Source organism: Protopterus annectens, chromosome 15.part0 (genome assembly GCF_019279795.1).
Source record: "Protopterus annectens isolate FY-2018-M chromosome 15.part0, PAN1.0, whole genome shotgun sequence".
NCBI classification, from domain to species: domain Eukaryota; kingdom Metazoa; phylum Chordata; order Ceratodontiformes; family Protopteridae; genus Protopterus; species Protopterus annectens.
Window position 1 is genome coordinate 740,189,887 of NC_056749.1, and position 25,683 is coordinate 740,215,569.

The 25,683-nt window shown below is 39.1% G+C and overlaps 1 protein-coding gene across 1 annotated transcript in view; it reads left to right on the forward strand.

The window, feature by feature from the left end:
• Positions 1-25,683, forward strand: part of CNGA2 (cyclic nucleotide gated channel subunit alpha 2) — a 187,182-nt gene that overhangs the window by 16,190 nt on the left and 145,309 nt on the right. The window contains exons 2-3 of the mRNA XM_044057085.1: positions 2,083-2,193; positions 18,674-18,847. Of these exons, the coding sequence (XP_043913020.1) occupies positions 2,083-2,193; positions 18,674-18,847 (285 nt within the window). The remainder of the gene's footprint in view (positions 1-2,082; positions 2,194-18,673; positions 18,848-25,683) is intronic.

Here is a 25,683-nt window from a genome sequence, read left to right on the forward strand (position 1 = left end):
CAAAACAAAAAAAGAATATTTTTTTTTTCTTTAGGGAGCTTTGCTGCTAACCCCCCCCCCCCCACACTCACATATCATGGGATGGTACCCCCATGATTCCCTCTAACATATAAAATTAGATCTAAGATTATAGCAACTCACATTTACAGTAACTATAGGTTGATGGTGCTCATTCTCAGTGAAGGTCCTATTCAGCAATTTGCATTTGACAACAACAAATTCAAAGGTACTTTTTCAAAAAATTGCACATATCCCTCCAAGTTGAGCTTTATTCCAAAACTGCCATGGTACCATGCTTTACATGAATTTCAGTGTTCAGTTCCAAAATCTAAAGGAAGCCATCAGGAAGGCAGGCTAATTTTGCAAAATATATCTGATGTATGAAAACCCGACATTGTGTGCATCTTTACTACAGAGTCTGCATCCCGTCCCTCACTTGGTCGCAAGTTTCAGAAACAAGTTTTCTACATTTCTTCTGAAAATCATACTCACTGAATTTTCTCCAATTTGGGAATCAAATATTTAGTATTTAAATTAAAAAAATGTAAAACAAGGTAAAATAAATCAGGGTTTTGCTATTAAGTAATATGGTACCCACATAGATGTGAGTGTTCATTCATTCATTCTTCTTATATGTAGGTTTTGTAAAACCAAGTGACATTTACAAAACATAACTGTTTTCAGGAGTACTCATACAGTTTCATTAAATTACTTAATTAGAACCACACAGATTTCATCCCCTTTCTCATGTCTAAATGATATAGCTCACTCTCAGCAGCTGATCTTAACCACCAGGACACAGAGGCGACCCGTATTCTCGTATAAATGTAATAAGTGACTTGTGTACCAAATATGATGACCTCAATCCCATCCAGTTTTCTTGTATGTCAGTCCAGAAATGAATTTAAGCAGAGCAGGTGGTACAGATTCACTAACCTGTATGATGTAATAAAACTGGTACACTGAATATGATGATTATAGTCGGATACAGGTAAATCCGCTACGTGGTATGTGATGTACATAATTCTGACATGATCATATTTAATGTATGCAAGATATGGAGGAATAAACAAACTAGCAAACTAAAAACTGAAAAACAACAAACACCCGGGAATGTTCATCAAAGCTGGAAACTGTAATGCAAGCATACATAAAAAACATAGAAATAAATGAGATCTGCCTAATTAGAGTGGTTGAAAACATGAGAGGTGGTGGCACTGTCAGTTCACTTAATTTCAAAGGAATGTGTTGGCACATTTGGTTCAATGTGAGTAATGAATCTGGGTTAAATGTTTGTATCTCTCTCTAGTGTGGTTAAACAGTGTGCATGTATAATATCATTTATTTTAAATTAAATGTGTTAACTATAACACAGTTTTTTAATTCATTTATTCATTGTTATGACTTTGTTAATGATGATTTTGTGATGATATTTATGAATTTTATTATTGCACAGTAACGTATTTGAAAGCGTTAGTTTAAGAATTTTTTCATTTATTAAAAGACTACTTTGAGTGGTAGACAAACGCTTTATCTTGCAGTCAGCTAATTTGTTGTTTAACTCAGATGAGGTCATGTTTTAATTTATAGATGAAAGTGTTTAGGTTTTTATGTAAGTTTCCATTAAAGTTTCCAACTTTTATGAATGTTCACGGGTGTTCATTTGATGTTTTTCAAGATATGGAAGAAAACATTTATTGAGCAGTTTTCTAAAGCCAGATTGCATTCAGAGGCATTGTTTTTTTCTGTTTTTTTGTTTTGTTTTTTGAAGTGGACACATAAGTATTAAAGAGTTCAGATGATGGAGTACACTGTGGAGAATATTATAGAATTGCCTTAATAACAGTTGTATCCATGTGTTACAGTGTTGTGAAAGAAAATAAAATTTACAAAGCAAGACCTATAAACTGCTTTGTGTGAGAGTTATCCATGTAACATATCTTTTCTGTACTAAGGATATATAACTGAGTCCAGATTTATAAAAGTATTGTGAAAAGTAAATATTTTCAGAAGTCATTAATATGAGTAAGTACATTCCAGATGGAAAAATTTATTTTTTCTCAATAACTTTCTGTCTTTCAGAGCCCAATCCATATGTGACGACACCTGCTCAGAGCTGCAACGGGTAGCCGCATTAGAAAACCCTGACTTAACATCCCATAATTCCTTCCGAGGGAGGGGAGCCCTGTCCAGGTAAGAACGCTAGACTCAAAATGCAAAGCCTAAGAACATGGAGGAACAGACTTTTTTTTAAACTGTTCCTGGACCAGTATGTCTTACCTTTCTCCTGTCTTGCTTCAAAAAGGAACCTTAGGGCATTCCCTTCATAGGAAAATGGCAATATCTGTAAACAATGTTGTCTGCAATTATGTAATGTTATTGTCAGTGCTAGGCAATTTGGCTGTTTCTCATGAGCAACATATAAAAATGGTGTCAGAATTGTTATTAACTTTCACAATAATGGAATGTTCTCTGAGTGCATGCATCTTTGACGCTTAAGGACAGTTGGGTCTAGCACATAAAATGACAATATCATCATCAAACCCCTTTTCCCCATTTCTACATGTGGCCAGGGTGTCTCAGAAACTGTTGCCATCTTGTGTCAATTCAGAGTCACTCTCCTACCTTTGACTGTGACAGTTCTTCTCTCATACAGTTCATACATCTCTTGGCTGGGCATCCTCATTTTATCTTGCTTTCTTCGTGTCTCTCCTAAACGTGTTTTACCAAATAATCCTCATCTTTCTTGCACATGTAGAGTTCCTAAAACTGGATAGTACAGAGAAGTAATCTCCATGGCGGGACTTGCAGCAAGCCTACGTTCAGGAGGAACAACTCACATGTTTAATTTAAAAATTCTTGTTTATTTATTTTTTTCTGATAAATAAGAATTTTTGAAACTACATACATGTAATATTCTTCCTGAAGAGAGGGTTGCCTACTTCTTTGTTCTATTTAGTTTTAGGAACTCTAGTTGTCCCAGCACTTCAGACAATCTGAGGTGCAGTTTGGATAGCAGAGACTGTTCTACTAGAAGTAGATTCTTATTCCTTAGGACTTTGATCACTTTCCTGCACATGTGCTAGAACCACCATAGTTTGCTCTCCATGGCGTTCTCTGAGATTGTGCATACTTTGGATACTGCTCTGGTGTCCTCATTTCTTTGTCTGCCAATGAGAATCCTGCTCCCCATCTCAGGCACATCATCTCCGTTACCTTCCTTAGCTGCTCTGTCGTCACTGCCCAGATATCTGATCCATAGAATTAATGGTCATGCCACTCTTTTGTATTTCTTCCTTTTCAGTTTTTTTGGCCTTATTCTCTCTCTCTTGCATTGGCCCTCACACTTTGTGCTAACTCGCTATAGAACCTTTAATTCTAGCTTTATTCTCATTCAGACTTACCTTCTCTTCAACCATACTTCCAGATACTTAAAGCTGTTAACCTGTTCTACTATTTCCTCCTTTTATCCCAGTTATCAGCTTCTTCTAATTATTTTCATTTGTTACCATGACAGCTGTCTTGCTTTTACTTATTTTTATCCCATGTGCCTTCAGTTTTGCATTACAATCCTCTATCATTTTTTCATGTCCCTGTCCAGACATTGCTTGTAATGGTGCATCATCTGCATACTGCAACTTTGTTGATCTGTATACTCCAACATGTTTGATAATATAGCTTATCACATGTACGAACAGCAGTGGGCTCAGAGCTGAACCCTGATGCATACCCACTCCCACTGGAACCCCTCTGTGAGTCCAAACACCATCCGTACCTGTGTCAGTAGGTCCTTACACATAGTCTGCACTTATTCCACCAACGTTTCCAGGAATTTGAACCATTGCTAAACTGCCCAAATCAGCTTTCTTATGACATTATTCTATGCTTTCTCCAAATCTAGGAATGCCCAATTAGATTTTTCCCTCATCTCCTACTACCTCCCAACAGGATGCCTCACTGTAAATGGCAGGTCAGTTGTGCTGTATCTTGATCTGAGTCTGAATTGCTCTTCTCCCATTTTAATTTCTACTACTCTCCATACCCATTTACTAATCATCATCTCCAGCACTTTCATGCAGAGTGACGGGAATTTGACATCTTTTGGATGGCACAGTGGTGCAGCGGTAGCATTGTCACCTCACAGCAAGAGGTTCTCCAGTTCAATTCTCTGCTGGGGTGCCTTCTGTGTGGAGTCTGCATGTCCTCTCTGTGTTTGTGTGGGTTTCCTCTGGCTGCTCCAGCTTCCTCACACATGAAAAAGACATGCACCTGGAGCATTTATCCCTGGACCTTTGCTGAAAATTGTCTTCGTTCCAAGTTGGACTTTCCTGGTTAACAAATGTTAAGTAAAATAAATAAATGCTTGCACTACCCACAGCTGTGAATATCCATTTTGTTCTTGTATAATGGCATTAGAATGCTTATTCTCTAGTTATCTGAGAACATCTTTCTCTCCATAGCACAAGGAGTACCCTCAGGAGCCATTTCTCTCCTAAAGCACCCAACACCTTGGTCATATCTACCACGGCTTCATATGAGCCTGTTGCTTTCCACGACTTCATTTTCATTAATGGTCTTCATACTTTTCAGGTGGGTTCTTCTTTCTCTTTTATCACAGGCTATCCATGGGCAGTACAGCTTATGTGGAGGTTGCTTCATTCAGAAGTTTCTTGAAGTATTCCACCCATCTGGCTTTGTTGTCCTTTAAACTTGCAATAGATTCTTCATGGCCACCTCTTATGAATGAAATCTGATGACTATCTTCTTATCTTTCTTTGTTTGCCCTGCAACTTGATAGAGTTTCTTTGTGCGATCTACCAAGTCACTTTTCAGAAGCTGGTAGAGTGCATCGGATGCCTTGTTCTTTGTCATTGTGACTGTTATGCGAGTATCCTTGTCAGCCAACCAGTATTCCTTCAAAGCTGATGCATCTTTTCTAACTCCCACTTCTCTGTGCACTCCTTACTTTTGATAACTTCCTGAACTTCTCTGTTCTATCACCAGCTTTCCTTATGTACCTTATTTCCACATCTGGCTTGGCCACACATCGGTTCTGTAGTCCTCACACATGATGTTTTGAGATGGTACCATTCTTCTTCAGCTCCAGTTGTTTTTTCCTCTTCCATTGGTTCTAGAGATGTAAATAGTTCCTTAAAGTCTTGCTTTAAATCTAGTCAACTTTGAGGTCCTTATCTTAGTTTCTATTTACCTTAGAGTCTTCTTTGATAATTTCTTGCAGTGGACTGTGTCCACTGGTGGTTTATGCGGGGGGGGGGGTAACCATTTCACTGGGGGTGACTTTGCAATCTCTGATTCTACCTCAGTGTCCTTTCCTTAGTAGAAATAAGTTGACCTGTGTTGCATACTGACCATTATTGTATGTGATCTTGTCGATGTCATCCATAGTGAACCATTGGCCATCACTATGCCATTAGCCAGACAAAAGTCTACATTGAACTCTCTTCCTTTCTTCTATTGTGCCACCCGTGTGCCCTCATACAATGATTATATAATGCGTTACTATAAATAGGTTTAAAACTCCAATAAAGTGATGCAAGGTGCTTATGTATTTGAACAACCAAAACTTAGACATAATCTTGTTTCAAACAACACACATTCCCCCACAAGAGCATTTGAAGTTGGATAAAATAGCACTAAGATACTAACTTCCATATCACATCCCACAGACAAAAGATAATGAGTGGAAATCATTGACCTAACTCCATGGATTTAATAATTTCCATTTCTCAGCAAGATAAAATAGATTTGTCGTAAGAGTTACAGATTATTCACTTGAGACTGGACTGGTACCGCTCTTCAAGTGCCATGTCTAAACTGAATCATTCAGCTATATTCCAACTACTTGCCTTTGCTGTAAGTATTAGTCCTTTGACAGGAGACTTTAATTATATGGGAAATCCTTTGTTGATCAAGGTAGTCCCACTAACTAGTAGCCTCTTTTCAGGGAACACCTGAGGTCATATTTATAGTACTAGGGGAAATTTGGCCAGGGCATTGTGGAAGTTCCCCACTCTTTTTGATAGATGCCATGGGATCTTTTACATCCACCTGAGAAAACACCAAGCTGTATCTGAAATTGAGTCACTATGATCAGTCCACTACCCTGGCCGACAAAGGCAGATAAAATAAATAAAAGGACTTTATTGCTTCTTAGGCTATGTCATACATTCCTCTTAACACAGCCCTCCTCACATATTTAAACTTGGACTCATTGACCTCTAAAATTTGGGACCTCTAAGGGACTTCAGTATAAGGTGGTTCCCCCTTCCACATATTTTCAGTAAACTTTAAAACTCATTCTATATGACCAAGTGAAACACAAGTCCATTTCTCAAAGCTAGCTGAAGTCAACAATTGGTCTGATTTAATCTATTTAGATTGGCTTGTTATTAAGCTATAACTTTTATTTTATTCTCATTAGTTATTACTGTAATTAGTTACATAGGTTATTCACTGATTAGTTCAAAGATTTATGCTTTGGATGGATTTGATCTCTTTTGTTAGCCTAACTCTCCATGTGATGTTGCTAAATTATGCAGAAGTTTGGAGATCTAGTATTGTGTCTGTTTATGCATTTGAGACTGCATTTCTAAGAGGCTGGACTGTCTTTCTTAAGATACATCCCATTAATGTGCTGATTGTTACAGGCATCATTAAGAGAAACTCCATTTGAATAGGAGTCTGTATACATTAGATAGGCCCCTGTTTCTAGTCATGTGGGCTGGTTATCCCAAATGATTACTAGGACTGTGTTATATAATGCTAAGTCAATCTGCAATAAGTCTGGTTTAATATTTGACCTTTTGCAGGATGTTGATGTTGGTTTACCTCAAGAGACCTGACTTTACACCAATTGTATTCCTTACTTAGAAGCTGCTTTCTCTTTTGGGCTTTCAATAAAACATTGCCAAAGGGTGGATTAAGCAGGAGCTTGGATAAACTTTAGGTCCACATCTGAACACGTCAGATACTTTACAGCTTGACTAGGACCTCTGAATGTATCACTTTCCAAAGTACTACCTTTTTACTGCGACCAGGGAATCCGAAAGTCCTTTTACAGAAATACATTTATATCCCCACCGAGCTGCTTCTGGGATACATACCCTCAATGACTAGTCTTGGGAGATTTCAATAACCAGGTAGGTAACAAGACTCACAGTTTTGCTTCTTATTTCCTAAAACCATGAGCAGCTCATGGTTCTCTGTAGTTATTACAACTACTTCCACACATATGAGGCCATATATCTGCTCTTGTTTTCTGTATGGGTTTCAAAGTCAATCAGTCAGCAATAGAACAAGTTTCCTGCGTTGGTAACCAGCTGGTATATTTTGACGTTTTGATTTACAAATGTTTGTCTTATTCTAACAGTAAGCTATTTCAGTATTACCATTTAAATGGTGTAAATTTATATTAATTTAGGGTGTTAGACATCTACTAAACTGGGTTTATAGGATGATCTTGAAAGTGTTGTTGATTTCTAATCTTTAGCCTTTCTGCATTGCACTAGTGGCTAGTCCAGTTTTATTGGTAGTAGCTGCAGCTTCATGCCTCTTTTATGGCCAGTAGTATTGGCTACTCACTGTCCCACAGTGGTCGGTTGCTGAGTGACCAACAGGGTTTTCAACCCAAAACTAGTCAGATTAACCATCTGGTTCTGTGTGTTGCTCCAGTTACTGTCTCAGAAGATAACAAGACCAGGCTTAATATGAAGATTGATAGATACCGTGTTTTCTTTTACTTCTGTTGCAGACATGGGGTTTATGATTGGTAGCTAATGAATACAATCAGAGAATATAACTTTGGGAATGATAAGCCTAAAAAATGATACTGTGATGTCAGGCAATTTCTGCTCACTAAGACTTTGGACACAATGTTACCAATTCAGTTGTATGGCAGAGAAATACTTGGTGCAGTCATGGATAGGAGCAGAATAATCCCAGAGAAGAGAAAAATGAGGTCTGTGAAATGAGTGGTGGAAGGTCAAGCTAGCTAGAATAAAAAAATTAAATAAAAATAGAAAAAAAATAAAGATTCACTTCCCTGAAAGTGGGAAAAATAATAGCAGAAACAGTTTGACTCATAAATATGTTGCAGGGGGCAATACAGTTTCAGAGAAACAAACAAAATTAGGGGGGGGGGGCAAAAGCAGAAATTTAAAGCTAAAAATGACTGTACTGGACTGGGGAACAGTTTCAGGTAGAAATGTGCTTTAGAAATACGAACATATTCTGTGGTTTTTGCATATTCTCCCCACACCTAAGTGAATTTCATTAAGGCATTCTGAGTTCCTCCTACCTGCCAAAACATGATGCTTAGTGACTACTCTAAATTATCCCTTCACTTTAACCTTAGTCCCTATGACATGTGAGAGGGCTAGAAATAACTGCCATGTGTGAGTTTACCTACCCAGTTTAACAAATGAATAAAAACAACGTTTCAGAAATAGCTGTAAGTGGTGTGTGATCAAAGCCATTTCTAAGGAGAGCTCTGGGATTCTTATTATTTTTATTGTTGAGCATTTTGAGAAATTTCAACCGTTTTATGTGATTTTATAGAAACGCATTTACTACACCAGGGTATGAGAATTAACTGAGAAAAAACTTCAAACATTCAGAGAAAGCGCAGAAGATGATTAGAAGGCTGTGAAGAAAGAAAGGGATAAAAATGGGGTAAAATGTATAATGAGGTTAAACATTTTTCATGCTCTTTAGCGCCTTATTCGTCCCGCAACCATTAAGTGCAGCCCCACTGACTTACCTTTCCAGTACTTCATGACATCCGTGGGTGTTGTGCCTGGGAGGAAAGAGCTGGGCATTGTGGTGAGTCATATGATTTTACCTGGTTTCATGTTTCAGTTATGAACTTACATCTAAGTGGCACAGTCTGCTTGATGTTGTCTACAACGCCTCCAAAAAATATATATTGCAGAGTGCAGAGTATTTAATTTACAAAGGTGTCTTTACTTATTTTATTTATTTATTTATTTAAAGTTTGCTAACCAAAGTGCTGCACTACTCCACCTAGAGCATTTTCAGGCTCAGCTTAATATAGCAGAAATACAGCCAAAGAAACAATGAACTTTAATCAATATCTGTGAAATAGTGGTAACATAGGAGCACACATGCAGAGAGGTATAAGTCAGGATAATATGCAGCATAAATGATCACAACTGTACGTAGATGTGATACAAGATTTTTGTCAGTAATATCAGTAAGAAAAGTACCTGTGCACCATCATAACATCATCTGACATTACCTGTACACTGTCATAATATAATACACTATAATTTTCTCTGAAGAAAATAATACACAAATAAAGTACTTGTAGTAGGTATTATTGCTGGTCATGGTATGTGTAGAAGAGTATGGCTCAAATCATATGAGGACAAAAAGGGAAAGGGGGAAGAAATGACAGGTGGGGTGGGGGATTGTGTGCAGCTATCTTGTAGTCTGGGTCAGGAAATCCAGATTGTACCTCTGAGATTAGAAACATATTTACTGGTAAATCAGAACACGTTCACCTGATGAAGTACCATACAGAACTACTGAGATTAGAAACATATTTACTGGTAATTCAGGACACGTTCACCTGATGAAGTACCATACAGACACAAGGCCTCAACAGTCCATCAAACAGGTCCCTTATAGTGTATCTGAATAAGTTAAGCAGACCCTAAGAGAAGTACAGGAAACACTGAATGTGTGGGTAACCCAGGAATACAACAGTTTACTTCTGTTTAAACATTTCTTAAGACAAAATATAAGCTAATGAATAAAGATGTTGTTTTATTTTTAATATACAATGATATCATGTATTCCTGGCACATGATTTGAAATAGTCTTAAGTCCAGGAAGCCAACACAGAAGGAAGGTTGAAATGGTAGATAGAAAGTGTCAGCTGACCAATTATGTGAAAGGGCACACTCACAAGAAAGATTTGTAAGCCCAAAGATACACTTTGTTTAACCCCTGATCTGACCGAGGCAAGATTTACAGCAAAATGCTGAGTAGCCAATTCACATTATAGCAACTCTAAGTATATAAGTCAATGCACACTATGGTTCTGACATTGGTGAGCTGAGATTTTGTGTGTGTGTGTGTGTGTGTGTGTGTGTGTGTGTGTGTGTGTGTGTGTGTGTGTGTGTGTGTGTGTGCACATGCACACACTCACAAAGGGCATAGTTCCCAACTGCCCTGATTTTTCTCCTCTTATTTGAGGTCCATTCCTCATAAAATTTGTGGCTTTCTGATAAAGTTCTATGGACTACAGTCACTAAATAATGACCAATATGTTCATTTTAGATTTTATATGTTTCAGAAAATGCTTGCTGACACAAAACTTGTTATACCAACAACTTTTTAATTATATCAGAGCAATATTTAAAATCTGTTTCTGATTTTGGGTCTTTGTGAGTGATCTTCGAGTTAAGAGGTTGGGAAGGTAATGGGATGCAACGTCTTGCCTTTTCTCACAGTAACAAGCTGAAATACATTTCTAGGTTGTTATTTATGCATTTGCTCATTTGATTACAAACAAACATTTGAGGTGAGTGCACTCATGCAAGGAGCTGTAACTAATGGTCATATATGTGTTTGTGTGTGTGTGTGTGTGTGTGTGTGTGTGTGTGTGTGTGTGTGTGTGTGTGTGTGTGTGTGTGTAGGTTCCAGTGTTAATCTAGCACTCAGTGACATTGCCTATCTGGCAGCACTCAACTTTAAGTTATTCATTTTTAAAATCCCCTTGGTGTAGCTGCTTGTCTCTTTGGATGGAGTGCTCATACCTAAGTTTCTCCTTTTAATCTACTTTCCCTGGATCTCCGCCAAGCCAAGTTCGATCTATTGGCCTGCAGTGCTCTTTAACAAAACCAGGCAACCAGGATGAGTGTTATTTTCAAAATATACAGAATTCGTTCCTTTTAATCTACTTTCCGTGGATCCCCGCCAAGCCAAGTTCGATCTATTGGCCTGCAGTGCTCTTTAACAAAACCGGGCAACCAGGATGAGTGTTATTCTCAAAATATACAGAAATTTCTCCTTTTAATCTACTTTCCCTGGATCTCTGTTAAACCAAGTTCGATCTATTGGCCTGCAGGGCTCTTTAACAAAACCGGGCAACCAGGATGAGTGTTATTCTCAAAATATACAGAAATTTCTCCTTTTAATCTACTTTCCCTGGATCCCCACCAAGCCAAGTTCGATCTATTGGCCTGCAGTGCTTTTTAACAGAACCAGGCAACCAGGATGAGTGTTATTTTCAAAATATACAGAAAGTATGTTTTATCCTATAGACAAAATTAATTGCCAGCCTTGTTTAATTTCTATTTTTCAGTAAAGCATTCCATCACGGACATTAGCTTGCCCCCTCCCCATACTATACTTCCTAACAGCAGTCTCCCTTTGCAAGATGTTTCAACTATTTGAAAGCCCTGCTGTTTTTCCAGTATTACTAAACCCTTTCCCCTACACATTGTGGTCTTTCTAAATCCCACAGACTCCTGGTTACAAGTGTGTTTTATTTCAAAGGAAAGGTATGCAAATCAAGTAAGTCCAAAGTACTTACTGTTTTTCCTGATTGTTTCAGGACATTAGCTGCACCCCCCCCCCCATTCTGTACTTAACACAGCATATAAAGACAGACTACAGTTAGAACTATTTGTATACTCTGCTGTTTTCCTGCTTATACTAAACCTTTTCCTCTTATAAATTCTTGTCTTCCTAATTTCCACAGCACTCCTTGGTAAAATTGGTTTATTTTATTTCAGTGAAAAAGGTATACAATACAAGCAAGTCAGAGTACCTACTGCCTTTTCTTATTGTTTCCTGACTGAAAATATAGTATGACAACTACTCCACTGTTGTAAGTGCAAATATAGCTTAAGGCCTTTCTATATTCATTTACCTTACTTCCTCACTGAAGTAGAGGTTCTTTGTCAGCAGTGTGAGCACAGTACCATTGAGACCCTGACGTCCTATACTGACCCTGCTCCCCAAACTACACTCTGAGATCTCACTACCCCAATAAAATACTATATAAGTTCCTGCAATTAAACAGAATAATTTCCAATATATTTAAGAAATCCTGAGCTAATCTGACAAAGGGCTGACTGATAGTTTTTTTCACATTCAGCAGCTGCTCAGTAGGGCCCTGCTCCGTTCACCCTCGCTACGCTCAGGCTCACTTTGCTCATCTCCCACCCCCATTCCCACTCACCCCATATCATTTCCTTTATACTTATCCACCTGAACCACACCCCTTCCAGCTCCTCCCCTGCCCCTCCCAACTACTTCCTTACTGACACACCTCTTTCCCTATAGTACCTTCATACACCTCAACTTTCCCGCTTTTTACACATACTCTACCATCAAACCATGCCTTTCAAACCTCAAGCCTTACTCCTGATACCTATACTTTACTTCTTATACCTCCTCACATCCTATCACATACATCAACCCCCACCCTACTTCTACCCAACAAACAGTACTCTACATCCAAATACCAAACCCAAGAGTCCTCTGCAAACCAGTCCTTCTAACCCAAACTATGTCACTCTCCTTCCTAAAATAAAATTATCTCCCTCCCTCCCAACCGCATCAAAGCAGAAAAAGAATGTCTCTCCATTTAAACACTTGCTCTACTTCAAACCTCTACTTCTATCAGGAGATATCCATCCTAATCCAGGACCCTCCCAACCTACCATAAATAATAATCCTCTTGTACAAACATCTACTAACCTCACCCCCTTAAAAATCAAGTATCTTTCTGCTCTATCAACCTCAAGAGTTTAGTAAATAAAGTACAGGACTTCCATGCCTGGTTAGCTAACTATACCCTTGACATAGTCACCCTAACTGAAACCTGGCTGAAACCATATAATAAAGATAGTGAAATTACCCCACCTGGCTATAACATCTTATGACTTGATAGACAAAAGAAAAGAGAACCACCTCTCAATAACTACCCCAAACCTCCCTCTACCCACTTTTTCTACAGCTGAACTCCTACTTACCAATATTAAACTAAACAACTTTACCACCATAAGTGTTGTAGCATTCTACATCCCCCTGGTGATAATCTTAGTATACTGTAGAACATCCTACACCACCTCTCACAGACCATCCTTAATAAAACCATCATTCTAGGAGGCGTAAACATAGATTGGCTTACAATTCAAATTCCCCAAACTACCTCTTGTATCAACTAACATGGATTTGAGCAACTATTTACTTCCCCTACCCATATTAGCACGTCACATCTGCCACAGTCTCTCCTGGACTGGATTTTGGTGTCTCATCCCCAAAATTAGCACAACCCTCACACTCTACCAAATTCCCTTAGTGACCACTGCCCTATCATAGTAAGTAGACACACTCCCCATTTTACCAGACCTTTCAGGTTTATCACCTCCCACAAAACCTCATCCTTTAGTCCAGACTCTTTCATAGACCAGCTCTCTAATATTAACTGGTCCCATCTCACTACTCTCCCCTTAGATGAGGCTGTCCACTCTTTCAACTCTACCTTTCTAAACATCCTCAACTCCCTAGCTCCCCTCTGTACTATCAGAATCAAAGCAAACACCGCTCCTTGGCTGACCAAACATACTAGAGCCTTGATGAAAAGACGTGACAAGATATGGAAATTATGGACCAAAACAAAGACCCCTTCTCTCCTACAGACTTACAAAGAACTTAAAAATCAAATTAAAAAAAATTATCAACAAAGACAGGATCAACTTCTATGCAAACCCTCCCACTACCCTAAAATCTGACCCTAAAAAATTCTGGAACTCAATCAATCATATACTGCATCCAGGAAACCCTTCCCCTCCCAACCCATGCCCAAATAAAACTTCTGAAGAAACTGCCACTGAATTTAACAATCATTTTATTAATTCAATAACTACCATAATTAATGACCTCCCTACTAGTAAAAATACTAAAAAACCCATTTTCTCATCTTCACCTCCTTCTTCTTCTCTTTCTCTCTTACATCTGTCTCAACTAAATATATTAAATCTCTACTCTTTAAACTCAAACCCTGCTCCCCTCAGCTGATAACCTACCCTCTTACTTCCTGCATATAACTGCTGAACTCCTAGCCTATCCAGTATCCAGCCTGATCAACCGATCTATCTCTGAATCATAAGTTCCATCAGTGTGGAAAACTTTCTGCACATTACCCACACATAAAGGAAGTAATTTTTCTGATATATCAAACTTCAGACCAATTGCTATACTGTCTCCCCTCTCCAAGATTCTTGAGAAATGCATTCACAAGCAAATAATGCAATACCTTCTCCAACAGAACCTTCTAACACACACACACACAACATGGATTTCATCCCAAACACAGCACTACAACTGCACTAATATCCTTCATTAATACTGTATCACTGGCCCGTGACAATAATAAACTAGTCTCATGTCTGTTCCTCGACCTGTCCAAAGCCTGTGACACTGTCTCCCATCCCCTCCTCCTAGACAAACTCTCCCACCTAAGATTCTCTCCTCCCACCATATCCTGGTTTTCCAGCTATCTCTCTAACTGCCAACAAGCTGTTCAGTGGCACGTTGACCTTTCTCCCCCCCAAGCATCTTAATGGGTGTCCCCCAAGGATCCATACTGGGGCCACTGCTCTTCAATATTTTCACCAACCTATTTTACACTTCTTGTCCCAACTCCACACTTGTACAATATGCTGATGATTCTACAGTCATCACCATTGCTCCATCTGTACCTCTACATTACCTTACTACTCCATCTGTACCTCTACATTACTTTACTACTCCATCTGTACCTCTACATGACCTTACTACTCCATCTGTACCTCTACATGACCTTACTACTCCATCTGTACCTCTACATGACCTTACTACTCCATCTGTACCTCTGCATGACCTTACTACTCCATCTGTACCTCTACATGATCTTACTACTCCATCTGTACCTCTACATTACCTTACTACTCCATCTGTACCTCTACATGACCTTACTACTCCATCTGTACCTCTACATGACCTTACTACTCCATCTGTACCTCTACATAACCTTACTACTCCATCTGTACCTCTACATTACCTTACTACTCCATCTGTACCTATACTGTATATAACTAACTAGAAATAATGAACACTGCTTTCCCTATATTGACATTGTACCTAAGTTTTTGTTGTAAAAATTCTGACATTGTACTCTACTGCTTTTCTGTATGATTTGTTGTGAATGCTTTTTGCAGTTTGATCTCTAGCATTTGTACCCAACTGTTTTCTGTAAAATTTTATTGTAAAATATTATTTCTCTAATTGTTTTAGCTGCCAATGCAATTTCCTTGCTGACTTTATGTAAAATGTTAATACTGATTGTGGAGCTTTTCTCCTCGAGTCTCCACTGAAAATGAGCTAATGCTCAGCTGGACTAACCCGGTTAACAAATGTAAAATAAATAAATAATAAATAAATTGAGGAGCAAAAAAAAAATTTGTTCCCCCAACCCGGTGCTTCAAGCCAGGTCTGTTCTTTCCAACAACTTGTACTCTTCAAAATTACATCATTAGGTTGAGGATCAAAAAAAAGACTCTTCATCTAAATCAGATCAGATCAATATCTAATCTTCTTGATATGCATCCCTCAACATCTAAAGAAGCAAAAAAAAAGGTCCTTCACATTTTAAAAAAATGTTTCTTTCTATTTTTGTTGACGGTATCAAACTGCTTGCTATAATTGAATATTACAGAAGAAGTGCTGAAGCTTTTCAGTCCTGTCCCCTTACTGCAAAAGAGTATGTATCAGCATTAATTTTTATACCAGCATTCAGAAATGCCAGGACAGAAATGGATGCCAGTACTGCCCACCTAGTCATGCCCTTCAAACACCTTGTGCCTGTGGTGGCTGCCCCCTTTGCCTTTCCTTAGCTATACTTTTGCTAGATTCCTGCATCGCAGAGTACTTATGGTATAAAAGAAAGAATCTAGTGTAGTGTAGTAAGCACAAGCATCATCATATGAGCCATGTTGTTTTGGTACAATCCTTGGTTTATATGTTTTTTTGACTCTTGACAGGGGGTTTATTATTAGGCTGTGAGTAAACTAGACATCATGAAGTCTACAATTTTAATGTTATTATTTTAACTACGTATACATTTTTAATTTGACTTGATGGGTGTGAAATGCACTGTGTTGATCTACAACAGTTTCATGCAGTTGAGTAAGGCTATAAGCTATTCGGTAAGCTGCTTCCTGCAGTGCAGTATTTGATTTCCTCAGCTTTCATTTGTTTGCTGTGTAAGTCTGATCAAGTCACTTCATCAGACAGTGCTCCTGAGCTTCCATTAAAAATGGACACACATCCAATAGGTTGTCACAGGCTGGTAAAAAATGCATTACACATTTGTTTTCTGAGTTTCAGAACCTTTCACATAGCAGATAATTTGTGCTTCACTATATGGTATTCAACTATAAATGCCAGTATGCCTTTCACAGTTTAATAATTTGCTAAATATATTTTCAATAAACTTAAGTTTCAAGGGAATAGACATTCACTGTTGCTCATGCTAAGTCTGTTTTCAATATGAGAGCATTTTGTTTTGTTTAACAAATGTCTGTTAGTGTTATTGCTTAAAATTTGAAATAAAAATTGTAAATTAAATGCAAATCATTATGTTGACTGTAAAAGTAAATAAGAAAATAGCATGCACACTGATAGGTTTGAACAGTGTTTTATGGTAATTGAGCAGAGACAGCCAAGTAATGGGATATTGGTATGACTGGCTGGAACCTGATTCATTACTTTGTATAGGGTCCCACTTGGCCAGATCTGGCTCTGCTAGTGAGATCTGCAAGAAAAGAGTAAAAACCTCATTCCTAAGCCTTCTGTGTGGTGTACCAGAAAGTTATTTTCAGTAAAAGTTTATCCTCAAGCAGACTGGCATGATGCCATGCATGTTAACCTTTGACAGGTCCTCTGATGTCTGCATGGATCGAATGTGGCTACTGTGCTTGGTGGGTACACATGTTGTGGTTCTTCTATTTCATGCTGCACTCTTGACTGTACTGGTTTTCAGTCATACAGCTGGTTGGGTACCTCTCTCACCCAGGATGGGACAGGAACAACCTGCTATTTGTTCTCCATCAGCCATGGCACTACTCAGTACTGATTGTCGTGACCAGGTCTCACACTACAGCATAAAAATGGCCACTTCCATTCACCACAGAATAATGATGAGAAGCTAGAACAGCTTTAAAAGTTGTTGGACACTGTTGTTTTAAAGAAAAAGTGTAGCAAGGTGAAGTATCTTAACAGTTGTAAAGTATTTTTTTTTCTAAGAGGGACACCACTTCTGCCTGCTACCTGTGCAGCAGCACTGAGTGTTTTATGTCTTTGAAAGCTGTAAAAAGCTTCACACTCCTCTCTATGTTCAGTAACTGTTATACATAGGGAAGATAAATCTACATGTACTACAAAGAACTATGATGACCTCCCTGTGACACAAATGTCAAGATCTTCCACTCAGGCTGAAATATTTGACATCCATATTTCAGACACACAACAACTTGCTTATAAATGGAGGGCTGATTGTAGTCTCTGTGTTGATGAGGTAGCCTCTTTCTCTCTGTTTAGTGGAGATGGTCCTTTACAGACAAAAAAGATTTTTTCACACAGGGTGGTTATATACAGTCACTGTTTTGGACTGAATGGTTAATTTTTGTTTTTCTGAAGGTAACCTATCAAATAAGGAAAGGGTATAGTCATGTCTGAAAGGTTCAAAAATTCAGCCTGACTTTCAGTTTTACCAAGGAGAAGCTGATTTTAATGATGTCACACTTGAGATACCTGCAGGTCAACTGCAAGGCCACTGCTGCTAATAAGGTGCATTAAGTCAAATAAAGTCAAAGCACAATGACTCTATCCCACCCAGAGACAATACAGTCTTGTTTTTTTGGCAGTCACAACACAGGATCAGAAGTGGGGCCATTAATGGGGTGAGTCTTGCAATCTGATCTTAGCCTCCATGTGCCTAATATGTGACTGAACAAGTTACTTAACCAGATATTGCTATGGGTAAATCGAGTTAAGTTTCTCAATGGTCTCCTAGATAGCATGATTGGTGAATTTATTGTACACTATTTAGATATTATAATCCTGTACACAGTGTACATTCAGAACTTACCAAACATAAACATTTTTACTATACTGCATTAAAATGCATTACTGCTGTGTGACATATAAGGGTATATGAATATAATGATTTGAGAGACTGTGACACATAATGCTTTGCTTCACTGTGTGTATTGTTGCTACATATTATAATGTGAAAAGGCCATACTTAAGATGTAAATTTACTGTATCTTTATGCATGGGTCATAACTGAAAAGGATCCATTAAGACCAGTCTTCTCACCTTGGTGATGAATATAAGGTATATAAATAAATAATGTCCCCAAACAACAAACATGAGTTTGGTTGCTATTTTATTTTTCACCCAAGTTCATCATTGTAAACAGTGATATGGTATATATTTAGTAAACACTGTAAATTTTGAAAATATTGGCGCTATGAAATTACTTGTTCATGCATTTCTGTAATGCAGAATAAATGTGTCACTTTTCAGTACACATACTTATCTGCTGTGTGATTTTTTTTTGGGGGGGGGTCAGGCTGGTACGACTGGTGGTGATTCTGCGGGAATGGGCCCACAAGAGTCTACAGGAGGAAGAACAAAGACCCGATTCCTTTCTGGAACGTTTTCGAGGTCCAGAACTGAGAACAGTGTCCAGTCAAGTCAACAACGCTCAGGAGAAACTGAATGAAGAGGAAAAAACAACTAAAAAGTGAGTGGATATTTTACTGTCCATTCATAGTTTAACACTGAGTTCTGTGTTTGGATTTGATTGTTGTAGTATTTAATCTGTTGTCTGGATTTATTTGTACACCATTGTGGCAAAAGTGTGAAGATCACGACCCATCTGAGTTGGGCAATGCTGGAGAAAGGCTCAGATTGGGGGCTTTCCCAGTGGTAGTTGTGTGAAAACTGTTTAAATTCGTCTGTATATAAGCCTTGCATTTGTGCGGGTTTGCCAATTTTAGCCAGAGATCAAGAGTGCATATGCACTGAAATCCAAGGCATCCAGTGAAAAAAAAGAAAAATAAGTATATTTTAAGCCAGCACTGCACTTTTAACTGTATTTAATTGAATTACTGCTTCATTTTTGCTGTCTGTGACTCCTTTTTACTCTGAACTTTTGAAATTGTGTTTCATTACCTTATATAGCATAGGCTAGATTCAGACCTGCTGAATCTAGACTGTTTGGTATCAATGTGCTCTTAAACCAGTCTCATCTTACATTAAGAAGGCCTCCCTGCACCCTTGTGGCAGAAGTGTGCAGCTCAGAACCCATCTGAGTTGGGGATTGCTGGAGAAAGGCTCAGTTTGGGGCTTTCCCATTGGTAGTTGTGTTAAAAAGCTGTTTAAATTAGCCTGTAAATAAGCCTCACATTTGCCCATTGCTGCTCACCATGCAACAAGGTTTAGTAGTGCCCTGTATAGATACAAATGCCTGGGAACATTATTATTCCCTAGAGACCTTTCATAGAACCCCCCATCTTCCCTGCTGAGCAAAGGGCAACTCAGCTGCGCTCTAAGCAGCGTTTACACACTTATCATCCACAACCTACTATACACCCACTACCTTTGCTACTCCCAGTCAAACTATCCCACTAGTTAAGCCAAAATCCTAAGTATAACTAGCCCACTTCCTTCCCAAATACCACATTCAGAAATATCTTGCCACAATTAAGGGGCAGTTTTCGATCATTTCTCTTGCGATCTTGATTGATAAGGGCATCTTGAAGCAATTGCTTCATATATACTGACAACCATTTATTCCTATAGCAAACTAACACCCTATGTGAGACATGCAAATACACTGTGAAACTGAAGTGAATTCACTCACGCAAAAGCAAACCAGACATTAAACAGGTTTCAACACACATGCTTCACCTCATACAAACCTCACCTCTTACACTAAATAAGGACATGACACATAAACCCACATACACAGAGGTGCTTATTAAAAGCCTACCAAAAGAAAAGAGACCTCCCAAATGTACACCACTCACACTCAACACTAAACAAAAAGAAACCACTACACGTAACAACACACACACCCGTGTCTCAACAAATAAGCCCCTAAGGCAAAACACATCAAATGTCTTGATCATAGGTGACTCCATAGTGAGACACACAGATGTCTCCTTCACCAGACTGAACAAGGACAAGTTCACAGTCAGTTGCCTATAAGATGCCAGTATCTGACAAATCACACATGCACTCAAGTCACTCAACAACAAGTACTGTTATGATTCTGTCATAGTCCATGTTGAAGTGAATGACTTGGGATGCACCTCTCTGGACTATATGAAGACAGACATGATGGAATTCACTGATTATGTGTACCGGACAGGTATGTCCCTAGTCCTAAGCAGTATCCTACCGTCACCCAGGATGATTCCACAATATAAACAAAAAATGACTGACTTCAACAACTGACTCAGCTTCTGGTGTCAGTCCAGATGGATCCAGTATCTGTCAGCCTGGGAGGATATGGTAGGCAAACCTCGCTGGTTTGCTAGAGATCATCTGTGCCTGCCTGCCTCTCCTAGACTTTCAGATACTGGCAAATGCCCTTGCTTCCCCTGAGTGCTTTTTTAGGCAATGTCAAAACAAGAAAGCTTTTAACGTAACAAAATCTAATCGAGTCAAACTCAGGGTTGTGCTGCTTAATGCTAGGAGTTTAAACATGGAACTGCACTTCCTGGAAGCACTCCTCACTTTGGAGGATGCTGACATCTCTGCAATTACCAAGACATGGTTCAAGGCCACTGAGAGCACCCCAGCCATGCAAGGCTACAATGCCTTTCACACTTTCCGACTTCAAAATGAGTGTGAAGGAACCAAAGGTGGAGGTGTATCCATCTTCATAAAAAACAAATACACTTCAAGACCAGTCAAACAGCATGACTCACTCAAACTACTCCAATTAACTATTGGGAAAGTACCATACCACATCACAGCTAGCTATAAATCCCCCACCATGAACAAGGATAAGCACACTGCTTACCTCGATTTACTGGAATCCCTCGCCATGCAGCCCAACACCTTAGTCATGGGAGATTTCAATTATCCTTCCATAGAGTGGGGGATATACATGATTAAAAACACCCTCACCCAGTGATTCCTGGACTTTATTAACACAAATGCTCTGGAACAAATAATCTGCCCCCCCCCCCACTAGGAGTTCTAGTGTTCTGGACATAGTACTCAGTAACTGGGGGGGGGGGGTCATTGTACTTCCCCATGCATGATGCCCTCCCTGGTTAGGTAAGACTACAAATCAACTTCGTGTGAAGTAACTACTCGAATTGACACCGCACAGCAACAAAAATTATAAACAACTTTAACATAGCTAACTACAGGCTACTAAATGAAGATATAAAAAGCTTCATATCAGCTGCAATCGCAGACATCAATGATTACTATGCAGAAGTGTATGCAAATGCCCTTTACAAACACTTAAGCAAGTACATAAACTCTGCTGTACCTGACCGGATCAAAGCCAGGTCTTCCCGTAAAACCAAGCCACCATGGTAGACTTCAAGTATAAACAGATTATGTAACAAGAGGAAAAACTGTTGTCCAAAAGCAAGGGAAATATCACTCTGCAGAGGAAGAATTCCCTCCTAAGTCTAAACAAAAAAATCAGAAATCTTGTAAAGTCTTCTAAAGCAAATTAAGAAACTAAAATCGCATCCCTAGCCAAGCATAATCATACGACATTCCTTAACTACATACAAAGTCTAAAAGGGAATGCCCAGCTTTGTGCTGAACTAGTTTTAAACAAGATCACTTATACTTCACTGGACAATATTGCCAATCTTCTAGCTGACAGATTCAGCCCAAACTTCAGTCCCCTGTCCCACCTACCATATTCCAAAGTATACCTGACACCAGCTCTCTGCCCAGTATCTCTAGAGAAACGGTCATCTCTAGCTTGCCAAGGCCAAAACTACGGCCTCAGTGGGACCAGATTATATCCTAGGCTGTTTACTAAACAATATAAAACAAGACCTAGTGGCATTCTCTTTAATCATAGCTTGAGAACTGGCTATGTTCCTACAGAATGTAGAACAGCAGCAGTAATCTCCCTGCACAAAGGGGGGCTATCAACTGACCCTGGAAACTACAGACCCATAAATCTAGCTAGCCTCACCTGCAAGGCCATGGAAAGAATTATCATGGACCTTATCAACAAGGACATAGGCAACCTCGAAACACTAGACCTAACCCAGTTTGGCTTCATTAAGGCTAGATCATGGTTATTAATCCTGGTAGACGTCTTTGAGACTGTCATAAAAGCCATGGACGAAGGTAAGACAGTGCACACAGCCTATTTTGACCTTGCCAAGGCTTTCAACACAATTCTCCACTATGGCATTATTGAAAAACTCTCTCAGCTAGGGATAAACCCTTATGTTACTAGATGGGTACCAGCAGGCTCGCTGACAGAACACACTCTGTCAAAATCGGTGACTCCACCTCAACCAGTAGATCCATCACCAGTGGAGTACCACAGGGTCTGTGCTGGGCCCCTTACTGTTTGGTGTCTACTTCTCAGAAGTCCAGGCCAAAGTAGACAACTTCTGGCTCATCATGTTTGCTGATGACTGCAAACTGGAAGCAATCACTTGAGTCCCCCAACAATGTCAACATATTACAAGAAGGGCTAACACAAACAAATGATTAGTGCCAAAGCCATGGTCTAAAACTAAATGAAAAAAATACATTATTATTCCATTTTCCAAAATGGAATTCCCTACAAATTACAATATTGAAAGCATCCCCTGAGTTCCAACCCAATGGTGTAAGACTTGGAAACACACATTGATAGCAATCTGACCTTTGACCACCATGTTTCCACAATGTTAAGGAAAGCCTTCTATGTAGTGCACCTCATAAGCAAAAGCATAGCATCCAGGTCAAGGGATGTTATATCTCCACTGTACTTGACCCTCATCAGACAACTAATAGAGTATAATGCACGGGGATTCCAAACCATGATCTACGTGGACAGGCTGAAAGCTCTGTCACTTTACTCTGTATCCAACAGAATGCTTAGAGGTGAATTGTGGCTGGCATATAGGGCAATCTCCAGACTTGCCCTAATGGAAATGCTGCACGTCTCAAGTCAAATGGCTCAAGAGTCACTCGCTCTAGGGATATCAACCTAGCTTGTGATATGAACAGGTCATGCTGGAGAGAAAGTGATGCTTCTCTGGACCAGACTTCCTATTCACATAAAACAGAGCTCCTCACTGGTCCTATTCAAACACAACCTAGATAATAGGATAGGAGACCACAAATTTGCCCATTGGGTGTCACCCGTGTCCCTTATGTACAGGGGTAGCCAGTATCAATCACAGACCTGCTCTATTTATAAATTAATTCTGTGAACTACCCAAAAAGAACAAATGGGGATACTTGGGATTAACATGACTAAGCTTGTAAAGGCTCTAGGGCTGCTAGCCTAATAACCTGATATGAACCCATGAACCTATTTTTTTAGGTTTCCTGGATATTTTATATTGGTTTTAGCTGTTCTCTGTTTCTCTGAAGAATGAGGTGATGTTAACACTAGCAATACTTGAAAAGCCCAATAAATTAATTCCTTTTTACAGATCTTCATTGTAGTAAAGGCATTATGCATCAGGAAAGATAATATGTGTCATGCTAGCAGTAGCAGGATATAATAAGGGGAATGTAAGAAGTCAGAATTCTGATGAAATAATAGTAGGTGATAAACTAAAGGTGCATAAACTGTGATGAGCAAGCTGTATGGTGCAGAGGGGCAAAAGTCTGATAATAGCCATAAAGCTCCTTTGTGCAGAGGGGAAACACCCTGATTATAACCCTAAGGCTCCTTGGTGCAGAGGGGTCAAACTCTGATTATAGCCTTAAAGCTCCTTGGTGGAGAGGGGCAAAACCATGATTATAGCCCTAAAGCTCCTTGGTGCAGAGAGTCAAAACCCTGATTATAGTCCTAAAGCTCCTTGGTACAGAGGGGGAAATCCCTGACCTGATTATAGCTCTAGTGCCACTTCTGGCTGCTAGAGGAACAGAAACAGTGAATGGGAATAAGTGGCCAGTACCCTCTACCCCAGTATGACAGTATATGTGAAAGCATTGCAGTTCATGTGATATATTACAGATGGTCAGGCTCATGTACTGGGCCAAGCAGGCAAATATTTCAACTGTGAAACAGCACATCTCAGTTTAACTGAATTGTGGGTGTGGGTGAATCACATACTTGTTCCAGACTCTGCACTGCAAATGATGTTTGCTGCTTCATGGCTAACAGAGGGAGGTAAAAGTATGCATAAAAATAAATGTATCACTAAATGGACAGCAGTCACCTCTCCCACAGTTCACGCTAACCTCCCCAAGCTGCAGCTGTCAAACAGGGAAAATGTAACAATATTTTAGTAACCAGGAGCAGGCTATATTGTCAAACAGGGAACTAGGCCAGAAAGTATAATCCTCAATAATCTTGTCACAATGTATGAGGTGAAGCTTGTATAGAGACCACTATCCAGGGTATATATTTTCCCCTATTCCATTCCTGGGTTAGTTATAATGGCACAGTTAAAGATGAAACAGTTTTTATTTATTTGTTTGTTTGTTTGCTTATTTTTAGAACTTTATCATCACCCTAGGCAGGAGACAGCATTTTATTAATAGACAGAGATGGGCCCCTTCACTTTTACTCCACTTAAAATTCATATGAAATGAGATTAAAGATCAACCATTTTAATTACAAACTTAAAAATAACTGTATAGGACTGAGTGGAACAATAAGCCATGAACAGTCATGTGATTCACTTTTGTGTGTTTTGTAATGCAATATCTAAGCACAACACATAAATGCAGAAATACCTCATGGTATCACTTCCATTGAAAAGGTTATTATACAACGACCCCCTATTAATATTCCAAAACATGCACGCTGATTGGTTAGCATGCACGTTATAAATCAAAGACTTATACTAATGGAAAAAGGTCCGGTCGCCCAGACATTTTCCATTAGTATAAGTGAAATATCTTAAAAAAAAGCAACGGAGAAAGGAAAATCTCTGTTGCTTTTTTTTAAGCTATCTCGCTATGTTAAACTCTTTTAACATAGCGAGACAAGTTTTTAAAAGCAACGGAGATCTTCCTTTCTCTGTTGCTTCCACACACACAGTTCTGATGTACTGCGTAACCATACGCATGCGCAGTACATCAGCTCTGCCACAGAATACTGGACAGCTGCAGAAGGGCGGCAAGGAGGCATTATACAATGCCATTATTTAAGAAAAGTAAGTATTTTTTTCCTTGAATAATGTCATTGTATAATAGCAATAACCCACTTCTGGGTGTGGGTAATGTTAGATTTACCCACGGTTGTCTTTGTTTGGCCACCTGGGCTTCGCCCTCGTGACCAAACCACACCAACCGTGGGTAAATCCAGCATTGCCCACACCCAGGCGTGGGTTATTGCTTAAATATAACACTTTAGAGCCGCACTATATACTAAGGCAGATGGAGTTCTATGAAAATGGAAACAAACTATAA